The sequence below is a fragment of the Hippopotamus amphibius genome, chromosome 6 (genome assembly GCF_030028045.1).
Source record: "Hippopotamus amphibius kiboko isolate mHipAmp2 chromosome 6, mHipAmp2.hap2, whole genome shotgun sequence".
In the NCBI taxonomy this organism is placed as follows: domain Eukaryota; kingdom Metazoa; phylum Chordata; class Mammalia; order Artiodactyla; family Hippopotamidae; genus Hippopotamus; species Hippopotamus amphibius.
Genome location: NC_080191.1, coordinates 123,062,450 through 123,081,458, shown reverse-complemented (window position 1 = coordinate 123,081,458; position 19,009 = coordinate 123,062,450). Strand labels below are relative to the sequence as shown.

General features: G+C 40.2%; 1 protein-coding gene across 1 annotated transcript in view; it reads left to right on the top strand.

The window, feature by feature from the left end:
• Nucleotides 1-19,009, top strand: part of SLC9A9 (solute carrier family 9 member A9) — a 535,038-nt gene that overhangs the window by 425,604 nt on the left and 90,425 nt on the right. Inside the window, exon 14 of the mRNA XM_057739599.1 lies at nt 11,435-11,514. Within this exon, the coding sequence (XP_057595582.1) occupies nt 11,435-11,514 (80 nt within the window). The remainder of the gene's footprint in view (nt 1-11,434; nt 11,515-19,009) is intronic.

The window sequence follows — 19,009 nt, the reverse complement described above, 5'->3', positions numbered from 1 at the left end:
CCTTGTAACACCTTTGAAAGTGTGAGTGGTATTAACACTCTTACCAGTACCAGACCCATAAGCTTTAAAAAGCATGTTCCAGAAGCAGGTATTAAACTTTAAGTATATACTCTATGCAAATATGCTTTGAGAAATGGAAGGCATTGCAGTTGTGAATTTTAAGTCTCTTAAATGTAAAAAAACAAAAACAAAAAAACACCCTTAGACAACTTCCCCACCCCCCCAAAAAAAAGGAAGTTTTCCTTGCAATTGATGCCATGTCCTTGGCAGCTCAGCATTACAGAGAAGGCGAGAATCACTGGAGCACCACACCCACCTTAATCTTTCAATAGAAAATTCCTGCTGCCCAAGAGAGGCCACCACTATTGCTTCGCTTTTTCCCTTCTTGCTGTGGTTCACGATCATCCTACTATTTGTGGAGTACTGACTGCTGTTAGCACTGTTCTAAGCACTTTATCTGTGTTAGCTCATTTACCTTCCAAGATAAACCTGTGAGTGTGTACTATTATTATGCTTATATTTTAAATAAGAAAACCGTATACAGAGATGTTAAATAACTTGCTGAAGGACACATAGTGAGAAGAGGTGAAATTCGAACCCAGACAACCCAGTTCTGGAACTTCCCCTCTTAATCCGTATGCACGCATCTATTCGTTCACTCGTTTATTCCTGCATACAACCCACCCATGTCAGGCAGTAATCTGAGTGTGAGGAGGACGCAGCGGTTACCAGTTCAAAGTCTTCACCCTCACAGGACTTAATTCTAATGGGGGACACCGAGAAGAAAAAGGTAAAGAGCCACATACTACAAGTTTAGAGAATAACAACAGAGCAGGTACGAGGATGGAGAACAACGGAGGAGAGGCTATGGCTGGCCAGGGCGGGCCTCTCGGAGGAAGGGATCAGAGGCCTGAAGGATGTGCAGAAGTGAGATGTGCACGTGGGCTCTGGGGGGAAACAGTCCAGGCAGCAGGAACTGCAAGGATGATGGCCCTGGTGTCACAGTGGTTTATGGTGTGCTCCACGCACAGCAGGAAGGCCCACGTGGCTGGAGCCTAGTGAGCAAGGTGGGAGCGAATGGAGATGGACTGGGAGAGACCACGAGGGGCCAGATCACTGGCCACGGTGATGAGTCTGATTCCATTTCTATGTGTGACTGAAGCAAAAACTTGCAGGTTTGGAGCTCGAAAGTAACGGAATCAACTTTTTAAAAAACTCGTTATTCCTTCTCCGATGCTGCCAACTGTTACAATGAGGTTAACTTTCACCTTTCCTAACATAATTTTAACATTATGCTGGCTTCTCTGTGTGCTCTCTTAATGCTAACTTCCACTTTTATTTTTGCTTCCAAAAGTCCCTTCATTGAATTCTAGTTTTGGTTGTCATTTATGCTTGCGTGTAACCTGGGTGGATCAGTTCTGGTCACCACAGCTCAAGAAGGTCAAAGCAGAGCTGAGAAAGGTCCAGAGAAGGGCAGCTTCGATGAGCAGAGGGAGATTAAAAGAATTACAGTTTCTCCAGCAGAAAGACCAGCACTAAGAAGGGATACAACCAACTGTGTGTAAAAATATGGATGGTGTGAGTCAGGTGAACAAAGACTTGTTTCCCAAATTCCAGAAAACCATAACTTAGAATACCCTTAAAAGTGAAAGAACTCATTTGGAGGAGAATAAAAGTATTTGTTCTTCTGCACAATTGATACTTAATACTCGTAGTCATCTAGAGTTGCAAAACTGGAAATATAAGTAGGTTCAAGAGCAAAAGAGATTAGCAGATGGTAGGGTCATCTCGTCATTAAATAAAATTTAATTCTGCCTTCTGAGTATTTTCTAAATATTTCTAACAAACTTATAGAAAACAGAATAAAGATTCCCACATATATGTCCCTCAGATTTAAAAATTATCAGTATTTTTTTATACTTGTCCCCATGCTGTTGGAGTTGGCCTCATAGAATGTAAATTCCATGCTACATCAACAAACATTTCGGAAATAGAGCAGTAAGCTCTAAAATTGATCTGACCCAGATGAGGGTTTTTTTTATGTTATGTCAACTAATAGTACCTTGAGAAAAATAAAATGACTATTTCAGAGCAAGTATCTTGGGTTTTCCCTTGGCCAACACGGAATTTATTTTGGTTTTACTTACAGCTTATACACTTAAAAGTATATACCCTCCCCACTATGTTTTTACTGCTTAAGACTAAATTTTATATATATGTATATGGAATAGAATATAGAATCTCCGCAGATTCTATAATTATGTGCTCTAGAAAGCAGAAATAATAATGAGGAAGAGGAAGTGGAGGGAGATGGTAGCTACAGTTTAGCGATTAGGTGCCATATATAAAATCACATTTAATCGTTACTTTGACCAATCAAGATACATATTACAAACCCCACTTTATAAATGATGACATTGAATTTCAAAGAATTAAAGTAACTTTCCCAAGACAACAGCAAAACAATTCCAGACACTTCAACAGCACACAATCTCCAGTTTCTAGCTCCTCAACTCAGTGAGACTGTTGATCTCAGCTTGAACTGTGCTCTGCTTGGATGCTACAGCCTCGTAGGACAGTTGTGAAGGGGCCTCCAGGCAGAAAGAAAGGAGAATATAGGGCACACCTCATTTGTCCTTTGTTGCCTGTTACTCAGTACCTGAATTCTGTCATATATTTATGATACCAGTTATTCTATCAGCCATTATATATTTCGTAAGTCATTTTGTAGGGGGAAATATTGTTCTGTTTTGTTTTGTTTTCAGACAAAAATATAACACTGTATACTGAAATCACAAGTCTAAATGTAGGACCCTGATCTTTGCTCTGGTGTTTGTGGTTTGGGGCACTATCCTAGCATGAGCTAGGATCTTTCTGTTCCAAGGTGCATTTTCCACCCCAGTGCCTTTTACATCTAGAACTTATAATTCCAGTATGTAATTGTATCAGCCTTCTATTGCTGCAGAACAAATTATCCCCCAAAATTAGTGGCTTAAAATGACAAACATTTATTATCTCACAGTTTCTCTGGATCAGGAATTGGAAAGCAAATTAGCTGAGTGTTTCTGGCTCAGGGTCTGTCATGAGGTTGCAGTCAGGATGTCAGCCAGAGCTAGAGTCATCTGAAAGCTCAACTGGGGCTGAAGGGTCCACTTCCATGTTGGCAGGAGGCCTCAGTGCCTGGCTGACTGTTGGCAGGGGCACTCAGATCCTGACCACATGGATTTCTCCATAGAGTTGCTTGAGTGTCTTCACAATATGGTAACTGACTTCCTCAAGTGGTTCAAGACAGATAGCAAAGATGAAACCACAATGTTTTTTTAGGACATAGCCTTGGATACCAGCATCCCTTCTACCCCATTTTATTGATTAAAAATGAGTCACTAAGTGCAGTCCATACTCAATAGGAAGAGAAATTAGTCTCCATCTTTCAAAGGGACAAGCACCAAAGTATTTGTGAGTATATATTTTTAAGTCACCAAAATATTATATTGTATTTACCTGAACCAAACAATTTATTTTTCTCTGGATTAACTTGAATCTCTTGTATGGACAAAGTTATCTGAAGCAGACGTTTTTTGTTTTTTTGGTTTCTTTCTTTTTTTTTTTTTTAATGTAGCTAAACCATGAGTTTAGCCCATCTGATAGTGTATTTGTGATGTCCATGTTTCCTTTCAGCATTTTTTTTTAAGCTCTTTATTGGAATATAATTGCTTCACACTCTTGTACCAGCTTTTGAGGTACACCAAAGTGAATCAGCTGTATTTATACATATATCCCCATATCCCCTCCCTCCTGCGACTCCCTCCCACCCTCCCTGTCCTGGCCCTCTAAGGCATCACCCATCATCGAGTTGATCTCCTTTTGTTATATAGCAACTTCCCGCTAGCTATCTATTTTACAGTTGGTAGTGAAAATATGTCTATGCTGCTGTCTCACTTTGTCCCAGCTTCCCCTTCGCCCCCTGATGCCCAACACCGTGTCCTCCAGTCCATTCTCTGCATCTGCATCCTTATTCTTGCCCTGTCACTGGGTTCATCAGTACCATTTGTTTTTAGATTCCATATATGTGAATTAGCATACAGTATTTGTTTTTCTCTTTCTGGCTTACTTCACTCTGTATGAAAGACTCTAGATCTATCCACCTGATTACATATTGCTCCATTTCATTCCTTTTTATGGCTGAGTAATATTCCATTGTATATATGTGCCACATCTTCTTTATCCATTCATCTGTTGATGGGCATTTAGGTTGCTTCCATGTCCTGGCTATTGTAAATAGTGCTGCAATAAACATTACGGTGCATGTTTCTTTTTGGATTATGGTTTTCTCTGGGTACATGCCCAGTAGTGGGATTACTGGATCATATGGTGGTTCTATTTTTAGTTTTTTAAGGAACCTCCAAACTGTTTTCCATAGTGGCTGTACCAACTTACATTCCCACCAACAGTGCAGGAGGGTTCCCTTTTCTCCACACCCTCTCCAACATTTGTTGTTTCCAGATTTTGTGATGATGGCCATTTTGACTGGTGTGAGGTGATACCTCATTGTGGCTTTGACTTGCACTTCTCTAATGATTAGTGATGTTGAGCATCTTTTCATGTGTTTGTTGGCCATCTGTATGTCTTCTTTGGAGAAATGTCTATTTAGGTCTTCCACTCATTTGTGGATTGGATTATTTGCTTTTTTGGTATTAAGCTGCATGAGCTGCTTGTATATTTTGGAGAGTAATCCTTTGTCCATTGCTTCATTGGCAAGTATTTTCTCACATTCTGAGGGCTGTCTTCTTGTCTTATTTATGGTTTCTTTCGCTGTGCAAAAGTTTTTAAGTTTCATGAGGTCCCATTTGTTTATTCTTGATTTTATTTCCATGATTCTAGGAGGTGGGTCCAAAAGGATCTTGCTTTGATGTATGGCATAGAGTGTTCTGCCTATGTTTTCCTCTAGGAGTTTTATAGTGTCTGGCCTTACATGTAGGTCTTTAATCCATTTGGAGTTTATTTTTGTGTATGGTGTTAGGAAGTGTTCTAATTTCATTCTTTTACATGTTGCTGTCCAATTTTCCCAGCACCACTTATTGAAGAGGCTGTCTTTTTTCCATTGTATACTCGTGCCTCCTTTGTCAAAGGTAAGGTGTCCATATGTGCTTGGGTTTACCTCTGGGCTCTCTATTCTATTCCATTGATCTTCCTTTCTCTTTTTGTGCCAGTGCCATACTGTTTTGATCACTATGGCCTTGTAGTATAGTTTGAAGTCAGGAAGCCTGATTCCACCAGCTCCATTTTTCCTTCTCAAGATTGCTTTGGCTATTGAGGGTCTTTTGCATTTCCACACAGATCATAAGATTTCTTGTTCTAGTCCTGTGAAAAATGCCATTGGTAATTTCATAGGGATTGTGTTGAATCTGTAAGTTGCTTTGGGTAGTATAGTCATTTTCACAATGTTGATTCTTCCAATCCAAGAACATGGTATGTCTCTCCATCTGTTTGTATCGTCTTTGGTTTCTTTCATCAGTGTCTTATAGTTTTCTGCATACAGGTCTTTTGTCTCCTTAGGCAGATTTATTCCTAGGTATTTTATTCTTTTTGTTGTAATGGTAAATGGGAGAGTTTCCTTAATTTCTCTTTCTGCTTTTTCATTGTGAGTGTATAGGAATGCAAGAGATTTCTGCACATTAATTTTGTATCCTGCTACTTTACTAAATTCATTGATTAGTGCTAGCAGTTTTCTGGTAGAGTCTTTAGGGTTTTCTATGTATAACATCATGTCATCTGCAAAGAGTGACAATTTTATTTCTTCTTTTCCAATTTGGATTCCTTTTATTTCATTTTCTTCTCTGATTGCTGTGGCTAAAACTTCCAAAACTATGTTGAATAACAGTGGTGAGAGTGGACACCCTTGTCTTGTTCCTGTTCTTAGAGGGAATTCTTTCAGTTTTTCACCATTTAGAATGATGTTGGCTGTTGGTTTGTCATATATGGCTTTTATTATGTTGAGGTAATTTCCTTCTATGCCCATTTTCTGGAGAGTATTTATCATATATGGTTGTTGAATTTTGTCAAAAGCTTTTTCTGCGTCTATTGAGATTGTCATATGGTTTTTATCATTCACTTTGTTGATGTGATGTATCACATTGATTTGCGTATGTTGAAGAATCCTTGCATCCCAGGGATAAACCCCACTTGATCATGGTGTATGATTTTTTTAATGTGCTGTTGGTTTCTCTTATCCTTTTGGCATTTTTACCCATCCTTACCTACTTGGGTTTTTTTCATTTTTTTTTTCTCCCTAAACATGTATTTTACAACTACACCTTCTTGGGAACATTTATAAATTTATCATAGTGTGGGGAAGGTGAAAATATTTGTATAAAATACTTTCTATATGGAGGCTAAGAATTCATTTTACCTTTCAAAACATAAATTTGAAAAAAGTTTCCTATTGACCCTCATTTGTATTTTGCCCCCCTCTTCAGAATCCAGAAATCTTTCTCTTTAGGAACAGAGAATCTGATTCTCTCTTTGATAATCAGAAAATCAAGGCAATAAATTTGAAATTATTACATGAATACATTCCAAGCTGGGGAGATGGTAGGGCAAAGTATTGCTACCAACTTCCACTCACACTTACTACTTGAAAAAGTGCTCTGGAACCTGTAAGGAACTCTACAGATTTGTTATGATAATTATCTGTCCTTGTCATCATTCTGTATAAGCTCCATTGACATTAGTATTGAATATGGAATCTTAGAAATAGAAAGGAAAATCTTCTCTCTCTTAATCCACTGAATCCCCCTGAAGTGAGGAACAATCCATTGTGATTAGCTCGGAATAGAGTTCATCTGTTTTGTTTAGCAAAGGTCCCTCATTTGAATATTGATAGGGGAATGTATTTACATTTGCTTAGTTCTTTTTCATTAAGGTTAATACAACAAACAATCCCCTCTTGCTTCAGTGTCTGTTTTTTAAAGATTTCTGGCCAGAGCCTTTTGTTTTCTCTCAGTGATCCAAATAAGTATAAAACAAAGAGTACCTTCATAATTTTCCTGTTGCTCCCTCCCTAGGGTGGTGCGAGAGGGGTCACTTAAAAGACAAATACTCACTTCCTACTGCGTTCAGCCACTTCCCAACCTCTGATCTCCCTATTTAAGGGGTAAAAAAGGAAAGACATCAAATGCCCCAGTCATTTTTACACTTTCCCAGAAATAGAGGATAATAAAGGAACCAGAAATTGCATGTATATCAAGCACTCTGCTTCTTAGAAGTGTCAAGGGCAAATAAAAGCTAACATTCAATGCCCTTGAATATCCAGTTCCCATTTACAGCTGTGAAACATAAGGCTCAGAGTTGGAAAGTGTATCGTTATTGTTAAATGGTAGACAGTAACAGTAGAGAGTCAGAACTCAAATCTTGGTCTTCAGCTTCTGGATCCTCTTCTTGCTCCAACATGCATGCCACTTCCCCTCTGGCATCAAAGAACTCAAAAGAGAAGATGTATGGCTAGCAATAAAGAAACTATCACTAAGCTCCAGATTCTTCTTCTGGTGACTGCTCACATCCATTGTCCTTGGGTGTGATCTGATCTCTATTTCAGAATAATCCAGGTAAATTGATGCTACCTGCTGTCCTCTGCCCATCTGGGCCCTCCCAGGGGCTTGTCCTCTGTGCTGCCTCATCAGATCCCTTCCCTGTTCCAGGGTGACTGCAAAGGCTGGCCTTCCCTTAGCACATTTATCTTCAGCCCCCAGTGAACAAGCAGAGCACACAGTGAACTAACTCATTTATTTCTACTCACTTATTGATGGCCTTTCATAACCAAGTTATTAAGTCATCAATAACTTCAGAGAAATAAATGAATGGATCCAGAACTGGGCCAGCAGATATTTAAGACATACACTGAACATTTTATCTCGGATCAGCAGAAAAGTCAATGCTGGGTCATCGGTGGTATTTCCCTTACCTGGAAAAAACATGTTCTATGTTTTATTATAGTTGGAACCCAGTTTATTTCTCTACAAAGTAGTGAAATGAATAACATCTCCGGTATCCCAAGTAAATTAAAGTTTGAAAAATAGATTACAAGTGTTAACATTTTTTTTCCAAAATGCTACCTAGTATGTGTTGCTCTCATCAGCTGGCAAAAAAAAAAAAAAAAACCCTGGAAGATTTGCCAGAAATAGAGTATAAGCTCTTTCAGGAGTGCTTGTAAGTTCTGATATATTCCCCTCAGGAGATAAAATAAAATAAAAAGGAGAGGGAAAAGGGAGGGAAAGGCAGGGAGGGTTTCTAAGACCTTGGATCACCCCTGAAACCAGTATTTAGAAGTCTAGAGAAATTTCTAACACTGAAGTTAAGTTTCCATAGGGACACTTTCCAACCCATCAGTGGTTCAGCCAGCTGAGGGGAGGCATGCATTTTCATTATGTTTGTGGAGATATATAGCTGCTCTTTCTCAGCCTCCTGTATCCTGACCTCATCTCCTATTCAGATACCCATTTGCCCTAGTTTGCTCTTCATTTAAACCCTGGGGCCCCATGAAAGGAGTCTTGGCTGCTGCTGAGAGGCCACAAGTGTGCTTCGAAACTTCTCTGTGCCCCACTTGCCTCAGTTTCCTCATCTGTAAATTAGGAATAATAGTATAAAAAGCACTTAGAATAGTGTCTGGTACGTGGTATCTGTTCAAGAAGTGTCAGCTCTTATTGTTGTTGCTGTCATTAATGAAAAACAGTATTTTCCATATGATTAGGACCTCAGAGACCCGCCAGTCCAATTTCCCCAATTCATTTTACAGACCGGAAGCTGCAGCCCAAATAGCCTTACATACAATGTGTGTGCTTTCCAAAGTTTAAAGGCTGAGTGAGATACCAGCAGAAAGAACATCATCTTTGGAATCCTGTAGTCCTACATTCAAATTCCAGCTCTGTAGCTTGCTAGCTGTGTGACTTTGGAGCCATCTCTTCCCTTCTCTGGGCCTTTCTAGGTCCTCACTTATAAAATAGTATGTATAACGCCACCTACCTTGATGGATTGTTGGGAAAATTGAAAAACGAAGACTGAAAAAGTTAATGACTGGATAATGTGACCAGTACGCTGCCTAGGAATTGATGAGCATTCCATAGCTGGGGGCTATTATTGCACATGTCATTCAGCTAGGCTGTTGCAGAGTGGGAGCTAGAATCCTGGGCCCCTGACTGTCTGCCAAGCTTACCACTACACAGCCCACCTTAACTTAGAAACAAACAAGCAAACAAAAAAACGGGAGTCTGCTTACACTCCTTTCTATCAATTTTCTTCAACGACTATCTTGCATCGGTAGGTATTATCCGCTATCAAAATTCCTGTGTCTTTTGATGGATAATATTTGTAACTCCTTATTGTTCTTGAAAAGAAAAGAAGAGGAGAAAAAAGAAAAAAAGAAAAGGAAAGAAAAGAAAAAAAGAAAAGGGAAGAAAAGAAAAAAAGGAAAGAAAAGAAAAGAAAAGAAAAAAAGAGCAGGAACTCCCCAGTGCTGACCCAGAGCTTTTAGTTTAGGGAGAACAGTTTTACTCTGCCAGCTGTACCCCAACATGCTGACCTGTTTGAGAGATGGTGACTCAGAAACAACCTGCAAATGCTGCAAGATGATGAACACTAAGTATAGCAGGGACTATATCTGACACCTTTGTTGGGGTAGAAATAGCTAAAAGGTTCAGGGAAGGATGAAAATTGAACTGGACACCCTGGTTTCCTTTTTGTGGAAATGTGATGAATAAATTCTAACTCTAGATAACAGGGCATGGCACTCCAGGTCTATCAGAAAACAAACCTGTGGAACTCTAACGTCCATGAACAGATCATCACAGAGGTCCCACCATGGGGCTTGGGGACTGGGCATGTGGTCCAGGGCCAATACGTTTGAGAAAGGCTTCCCTCTCGAAGATTTACAATGCTCATTTATAAATGAAAGATTCCAAAAATGTCTGTAGATGACAAACCTGTTTAATACTCTTGAACCCATTCTTTCCTGAACGATTGGCACAGAATTTCCATCAGCATCACATAGAAGAGTGGCAACGAAGGAGCATCGTTTAGGAAACTGTTCAGTGTTGGAAACCAGAGATCTTAAAACAACCAAGGAGAAGGGCTGCCAGTTTGGGTGTTCATTTTATTGCGAGTGTCTGCTTCAACCATTTTAAATAAAGGATTAATGGCTGCCCAGAAAGGGAGGGATCACACTTTTAGCTTTCTTGTATTCCCCTTTTGTTTGTGGAGCATGAAACTGTAGCATCTGCTGTTATACCTGCTTCAGAGAGCAGAATACAGCCTTTTGTGTTCAGTTATTTATCATTAACCATCAGTGGAACTGTCTGGAAAGGGGCAAAAAAGTAAATAAATAAAGCAAATCAACTTGGGTTCATCTAAGGGCCAGCTTTGGAGCAGCCAGAAGTTTCTCACTGTCTTCCCTGCAGTATGATTTCTTGAGAATGTTCACGTTATTACTGGACTGTGAACTCCTGACACAATTTGGGCATGGAAACCAAGGGCCCAAACAAAGCAATGAAGTCCATGTTAAGATATAAAAGCGTTTAATGATGGAAATAGTTACAACTGATTGAAGTCTGGGATTCTCTTTTCTTAATATGCAAAATGAGACACACAGAAGAAATAAAAATGTCACTGAATCTCCTTCATACCACACTGCAATGTTCAGTATCATCTATCTCTAAAGTTTACAAAAATTTTTCACCTTTTTCCTTTTTTCTCACATTTTCATTCTCTACTGTTACATAAACACCTATCAAATGCTTTCTGTTATGTCCTTTTCTTCCTTCCTCCCACTGTGGTCCTTTTGGAGACAAACACATTCATTCGATTATTAAATTATTACAGGCTTTTTAACAGGAATATCTATGTCAAAACTTAAGAATCGAAGGGGAAAAATATCAAAAATTAGCCATAGCCTTTGGTAACGATCTATCAAAAAGAAACTGAATGAAAACTAGTTTCACAGTTATTAGACTGTTATCCCTTTAGTCTTGACCTTTCAGTAAATCATAAATAAATACCACCCAAATTTGACAGAAGTAACTGCAAAATTCCCACAACAGCAATCTGACAGAAATATCATTTTCATTGGTGTCAAAAAAGTGGCATTTCTTAGCTGTTTAATAAAATGGGGATTATTAAGAAAAGTAAATGTTGAATTATGCCACAAGAGTCTCCTCCATATGGCAAGATCTATGAGCTAATTTGCATGGCACCTGCTTCACTATTTAAATGAAAATACCTATATCTGGGAAGTTTTTTTTTTAAAGTGGTTAAGTTTAATTTGGTTTGACATGTATTTTTATAGTTAGAATATATTATATACATACTATATATTAATGTTAATATTATGTATCAATATTTTATTTTGATCATTTATCCAATGCCTTTTTCTGTTGTCTCTCTCTAGGAAGCAAATAGCTCTGGTAAAAGCACAACAAAAACAGAGAGTGCCTGGCTCTTCAGAATGTGGTACAGCTTTGACCACAAGTATCCTTTGATAATGATGTTTTCCCAGATCCTGCCACATAACAGAGACTAACTGCAAGCACTTAATCATTGAGATATGCGCTCCTGCTCTTCAAGAAACACAGAAAGGTAAAGTGAATTCGCGGCCAAACTTAGCCAAAAGTATGATTTCAAAACATCAAAAGCTGTTGTCCATACTTAAGGGTTACAAAGAGCTAAAGTGAAATCTCTCAGAGGCAAATGAATTTGTTGTGTTCATGGCAATCTACTATTTCCTGATGCCAGATGATAAAATCAGAGTCCTGAGAAACTGATCTATTTTACTAATTTTACTGTTTGTCCCTTTGTAAAAATCTTACTTCTGTGGAGTTGGCCAGGGTGACGAAGCTCCTTCACTTTTCTGCGAGGAACCCATTTGTCTGTTTTTGTTTCATGCTGTAAAATATGAAGGGGGAGAAGGGTAGGGAGGACACATTGTCCAAGGAGAAGAATGAGTCTGGTCATCACATTGTGAAATAATACCACTTTGTTTTCCAGGAAACACTTGAGTAAGCTTTTTCTAGTGAAAGGCAATTTTAAAATTCTAGCAATCAGTGTAAACATAGTGGCTCAGATACACCTTGCCATGTGACTCACAGGGCTGAGAAGTCAGGCCTGAAGGGCTTTGCCATTGTGAGTGGCAGTAAGCGGTCCATCTCTAATCCCAGGCAAAAGCGCCACAGAAGAAAGGAAAGAACTGCGCTGAAAATTGAATGTGTTGGGTCTTTGTAGTTAGTTTTCCACAGTCACAAATCCTTCTCCTTTCAGGGAGAAAATGTCAGTCACTGGGTGATATTAAAGCAGCTCAGCGATGATTAAAGTCACAACAGATCAGTGGGAGAGGAGGAAGAATTAAGAAGAGGGAAAAGAAATTCAGAGAATAAGATGAAGGAGAGGTAAAAATGGAGAGGGGAGAGGAGGCAAGAGAAATACAGGAAATTCACAGCAGGAAGGAAAGGAAAGCAAATTAGAGGAACGACTGTAAAAAATAAATAAATAAGAGTGAAGCGAAGAGAAGCCAATTGACTACAGAGATAAGCAAAAGTAAAACAAGGTTAAAATCAGAAAGCAATTCTGAAAAAGTAGAGCATTCTAAGAATTATGAAATGAGATGTGGAAGGTGGAGGCTTTTTGAGGTTACAGTTTTGCTTTTCCATACTTCTGTTACCTATGGCCAAATATCTTGCCTCACTCAATTTTGAGCTTTCATGGACAGTGTAGGTTGCCACCACCCTAAAAGTGGTCCATCTCGGCCATTAACTGCCTCTTGGAGGTTCTGGTACCTCATTAAGCCCTCACTGGTCTCTCTGAGGGCAGCCAGTTCTTAGCAGGTTATGCTGGTTTATGTTCCAGGTTGTTTCTCTTCTGGAGACACAAATTTACCCTGCCGTCGCTTAAAGTATCTGATAATCAAATTTGTAGGAAGTTATAAAAATTTAGCTAAAGAGTACTGCTTGGTTATGACAAGATGTACAGTAATAAAATGTCTTTTGGGGTTCCTGGATCTGATTTCCAACTTGTGAAACAGGGGCTTCCCCACCCATGCAAGCAATGCGCGGGACACCAGCTCGGTGTCCTAAAACTCAATTCCGACACTACCTACCTGGAGACAGTGTCAGATACCACAGGTAAGGGCCCAGTCCCGCAAGACTCCCCCCCTCCCCACCACCACCACCACCACTTCAGACTCCAGTCACAAGCCCAGGTTGTTACCTGTTGCTTCTGATCTATTGACTACAGGTTGAAAGTCCCATGACCTTCTCTGTGGGTTTGATTAGTTTGCTAGAAGACCTCACAGAATTCAGAGAAATATTTTACTTACTAGATCACTGGTTTGTTATAAAAGGAGATCACTCAAGAACAGCCAGATGGAAGAGGTGCACAGGGCAAGACATGGGGAAAGGACGTGGAGCTTCCACGCCTTCTCTGAGTGCACCACTCTACCTGAATCTCCACCTGTCCACCAACCTGGAAATTCTCCTAAACCTCTTGCTTCTGGGGTTTTATGGAGGCTTCATTGCATAGACACAACTGATGAAGCATTGACCATGGGTGACTGAACTCCATCTCCAGCTTCCCCAGAGGTGGTGAGGGTGGGAACTGAAAGTTCCAACCCTCTAATAACATGTTTGGTTCTCCTGGCAACCGGCCCCCAACCTTAGGTGGGGTGCAAACATCATTAACCATTAACATAACCAAGGATGCCTTTTTGCTTTCATCACTTAGGAAATTCAAGGGTTTTAGGAGCTCTGTGCCAAAACTGGGGGTGAAGACTAAATTTATATTTCTTATTATCACAATATCACAAAATGGCAAATCAGAAATTAGACGAAAGACATTTTTGTTCAAATTCTGACAATGTTGTGAGGAATGCTTTATTTTGAAGAAGATGGGGAAAAAACTTGGAGACAAGAAAACGTAAGTGGGAACCCATCCCAATTTTTAGCTTGGAGCAGTGACACGAAATTCAGGTGATATCATCGTTTTTGTCTCACATTACACCAGGGGGTTATTTCCATATGATTATGGACAGACCAGCAAAAAATGAAAGCAGACGTACACTCTCAGTAATCTCTCTTCTCATGGTAATTTGTCCTCCTGTGCATTTATTCTAAAAATTGCAGGCCAACCATCACTGCATAAATATATTTTCACTTCAACAACAGAGTTTTATATCCTAGTTATGCCCTGGATTCATACCCAGAGAGTAGCAAACCAGCCAGTTCCCACTCTGTAAGCTCTTGATGTATCCATATTTTTAGAGACGAATTATCCTCTCTGCGCTGACGTTCATTCCGTTGCCCACCTAGATCCCAGGCGGCGTGCCCCGTGAGCCTCGTGGGTAGACTGTGCCAGCTGCTGTGACCCCCCTGCTCTGGGGTCAGCTTGCCTGGCTGAAGCCAAAAAGGAATTGTGAGGCTGAAAGGTATGGATTACGCAGTTTGGAGCTGTTCAAGTTCCATTTTAGTAAAACTACGTCATGCAAACGAGACATCATAAACAATTACTGACAAAAGAAAAAGAAAAAAACAAGCCTTCCTAGGCACCTTTATCAGTCAGGATTCTCCAGAGAAACAGAAACAGAACCAATAAGGAGTACACACACACACACACACACACACACACACACCCATATTTACTTCAAGGGATTGGCTTATGTATTGTGGGGATGGCAAGTCCAGAATTTGCAGGGCAGGCTCTCAGGCTAGAAACTCTCAAGTAGGAGCTGAGATGATGACTCTTGAGGCAAAATTTCTTCCTTCTCAGAGAAAGCTTAGTTTCGCTCTTAAATCCACTCAGCTCATCAGGTGAGGCTCACCCACATGATTGAGGATCATCTCCCTAAAGGCAACTGACTGCAGATGTTAACCACACCTACAAAGTACCTTCACAGCAACACCTAGATGAGGGCCTCACGGAATGAGGTAGCCTAGTCAAGTAAACGTGTAAAACTAAGTGTCACGGTATTGAATTCACATCGAATTTGTGCCCAATATTCAGACCCAAGGATAGAAAGATCCTCTTAATTCACCACCGGTATCAATAAAACAAGTCACTATTTCTCATACAGTTTTGTTTTCTTTTTTTACTTTTACATAGCAAAATTAATATGTATGCATTCCCATAAAAATTTTCCAAAAGCTACAGAAGAATAAAAATAATAAAAATTAACATTCTGTGAGGATAAACCACGGCCAAGTACTGTGTTGAGTGCTTTAGTTACAATTTCATGTCACGGCCGCAGCTCTGTAGGAGGCTGGGAGGGTCCAAGGCTATAATGCCACACAAATGGACTGCTGATTGTGCTGGCCTCTGATGAAACAGCCTGAGCTCTCCTGTTCAAGAACATTGCCGGAAGCCTATGGTGCCAAAATTGATAATTAATTAAGATTTCATCATGATTCCCCGTGGGCAGCAATTCTGAGTCATGCGGTGCAAAGCAGAAATTGAGAAGGGGGAGATGAGAAAGGGACCATGTTACTGAAGGCTTTGCCATCGAGAGTATTATTTCATTTAATCCTAATAACCACTCTTTCGGTTTCATCTCACAAAGACTGTCTTTGAGGCGGAAGAAACAAAGTCTCAAAGAACTTAAATAACTTTCTTAAGTTTCCATAGGTAGTGTCAGTTCCATGATTCAAGCTCAGATCTGTTGCAATCTAAAATTAGGGACGTCCCCAGCAGTCCAGTGGTTTGAACGCCACACTTCCACTGCAGGGGGCTCAGGGTTCAATTGCTGTTTAGAGAACTAAGATCAAACATGCCGTGCAATTCTGCCAAAAAAAAAAAAAAAAAAAAAAAACAGCCTTCTACCCTGAGAAAACCATAATACCAAAAGAAGCATGTACCATAATGTTCATTGCAGTACTATTTACAATAGCCAGGACATGGAAGCAACCTAAATGCCCATCAACAGATGAATGGATAAAGAAGATGTGGCATATATACAATGGAATATTACTCAGCCATAAAAAAGGAATGAAATGGAGTTATTTGTAGTGAGGTGAATGGACCTAGAGTCTGTCATACAGAGCAAAGTAAGCCAGAAAGAGAAAAACAAATACCATATGTTAATGCATATATAACGAATCTAAAAAAAATGTACTGATGAACCCAGTGACAGGACAAGAATAAAGATGCAGATGTAGAGAATGGACTTGAGGACACAGGGGCAGGGGGGTGGGGTGGGCGGCTGAAAGGGAAGCGGGGATGAAGTAACAGAGTAGCATTGACATATATACACTACCAAATGTAAAATAGCTAGTGGAAAGCTGCTGCATAATACAGGGAGATCAACTTGATGATGGATGATGACTTAGAGGGCTGAGATAGGGAGGTTGGGAGGGAGGGGATATGGGGATATATGTATCAATACAGCTGATTCACTTTGTTGTACAGCAAAAACTGGCACAACAGTGTACAGCAGTTATATTCCAATAAAGAGATAAAAAAAGAAAACAGACTTCAAAACAAAAACTGTAATGACAAAGAAAGGCATTACATAGTGATAAAATGCATAAATATACTTAAATAAACTTTGTCACTGACAACTCTATGTCCACGATAGCTCTTATCTACACGTAAGCCCCATCGCCATACATCCAGAATGTCACTATTAAAGCAATGACTCTCATGACTGCTTACATTATGTTGTGCAGAGCTCACATCTCAAACAACTGTTGAAGACATACAAGGTGATAAGCGTAGGGTTCCTGGTCAATCACCGTTAGAACACCACCATAAAGGAGTCTCCAAGTTTCTGAATCGGGGTCTCAACTTTTCAAAGACAGAAAATTCAGTTGCCAAAGACTCCAAGAATGGTTTAGTTCCATAGGAATGGATGCACTCTAGCCAAGCTCAAGGAGGCACAAGTAGAAACCAGACATCAAATTTCTAAATCAAGGGGAGGGATATTCTTTCCCAGCCCTTAGAATGGTCAAGTTGCAATCTGGTCCCCAGCGTCCCTCCGGCCCCCTCTCCTCCTCTTGTTCACCCTGCTCCAGCCCCCCTCGCCTTCCTGAAAAAATCAAGCACATTCCTGCTTCAGGGCCTTTGCACTGGCTCCTCTTCCCCCTGCTTGGGATGCTCTTCTCTCAGACATTCGCAGGCCTCCCTTCCTCACCTCTTTCGTCCAACTTGGCAGTGAGACCTTCCCGGCTCCATATGTAAATTAGCCGTCCCGGCAGGAGCAGCCCCTCACCCCTTCCCCACTTCGTTTTTCGCCATTATGCTTATCACCATGTGACACGGTATGCACTTTATGTATTTGTTATGATATTCTCCCCCAACCAGGATATATGCTTTTTGGAGACAGGGATTTGGGTCTGTACTCAAGGCAGAGAACAGTGTTTGGCACATAGTGGACACTCAATAAATAGTCACTGAATGAATGAACCAAGCAAGTGAGCAATATTTTCTATCCAGGGTACCTTTATTCTACACATTGATGTAGCTGAAAATTCTAATTAATTATCTGAAGGTTGCTAAGTTCGTCTGAAAGCAGAGCAAGGCCGAGCGAGTAATCTTAGTGTTTTCACCCAGGCTGCCCTTTGGCACGAAAAGGCACCCCTAGGTGGACACCCACCCCTCCCCCAGCCTCAGTGTCCCTCTCCCTGGGCAGGGACAGCCACCACAGCAGACTTGGATCCCTGTTGCCTCACTGACCTCCTTCCTATGGTTGGTCCATCCTTCCTTAGATTTAATTAGTACGCCTGATCTCGTATATTCAAGCCTGGCTCTGGCTTAAAAGCCGTTCTCTGTCTGGGTGACTGTATCTTATCTCACCAATTGTGTGTTGATTTTATTTGTATACAGAAGTCAGGATTTTAGAGCCACCTATCATCCTCACTAACAGTCTCTTATAATGAGAAGGTTAGAAGCAAAAATTCATGTCCCCTTATTCAGATTTTAAGACATCAGATAAAATGTTTTGCTTAGACTCGCAGGGTTGCGGCTGGTGTGGAAATAGTAGGTTGCCTTATTTGCAGGTAACTAATGATACTGCTGGACTGTCGGCTTTCTGCAGTCTCTCTCCATTCTATCATTTATCATCTCTCTCCTTAAGCATGTGTATATATTAGTTCTACAAATGTGAATGACAGAGGATAAGAATGACTTTCTCCAAAATAAAAAGGGCAGCCTAAAACCATTTTTAGCATTTCCCGTACGCCGACATCAGCTGAAAATAAGGAGTTATCCTGTGGTTGCCAACATTTTACATAAGTGTAAAGATAGCACAAAGATAACAATGGATTGGCAAGTTGACACAGTAACAGAATTACATAAAGTCACATGGATGGAGACTTCCTTCCCATCACTGGTTTGAAATGAATGAGCAATGAGATGTTACCAACAAAATGAAAGGCCCATGGCAGACGTGTGGATGCTGCAGCTCATGAGTTTTCCATTAAAAAGTCTGGCAAGGAAAGTGGTAGATAACAGACCCCCTCCTGTACCAAGGTGTGACAGACTGCATTCCAGGAAAGGTAAGCGTGAACATCAGGGGCATTCAAAATGACACTTGGAACCAAGTATTTAATGGATTTAAATGTAATGGCATTGTAGTCTTTAAAAAAAAAAAAAAAACAAGAAAGGAAAAGAACCTTTTCCTCCTAAAACTTGACAGAATTCATTATATCCTACACAGTCACGCTTATTTTAAATCATAGGTATGAATATTGTGAGCAGCAATTTCCATTTTAAATGATGATCACTGCATTGCAGTTTTTTCTTATTCTGAAGCAGAAGCATCTATGAATTATTTATTGGGTTGGTACTGTGGCCTTGTGAATGACTTGAGTTTACTTCGCAAAAACTCTCAGAGGAACAAGGAATGTTAGCTCTGTGATTCCTGTTTTATAAATAAGGCAACTGAGCCCAAAGGAGGGACACCCAAGGTCAGGGATGGACTTGGAGGCAGCATTGGTAATCAACAAATAGCGGGCTGTGTCCACCTGAAGAATCCACGGATCCTGGT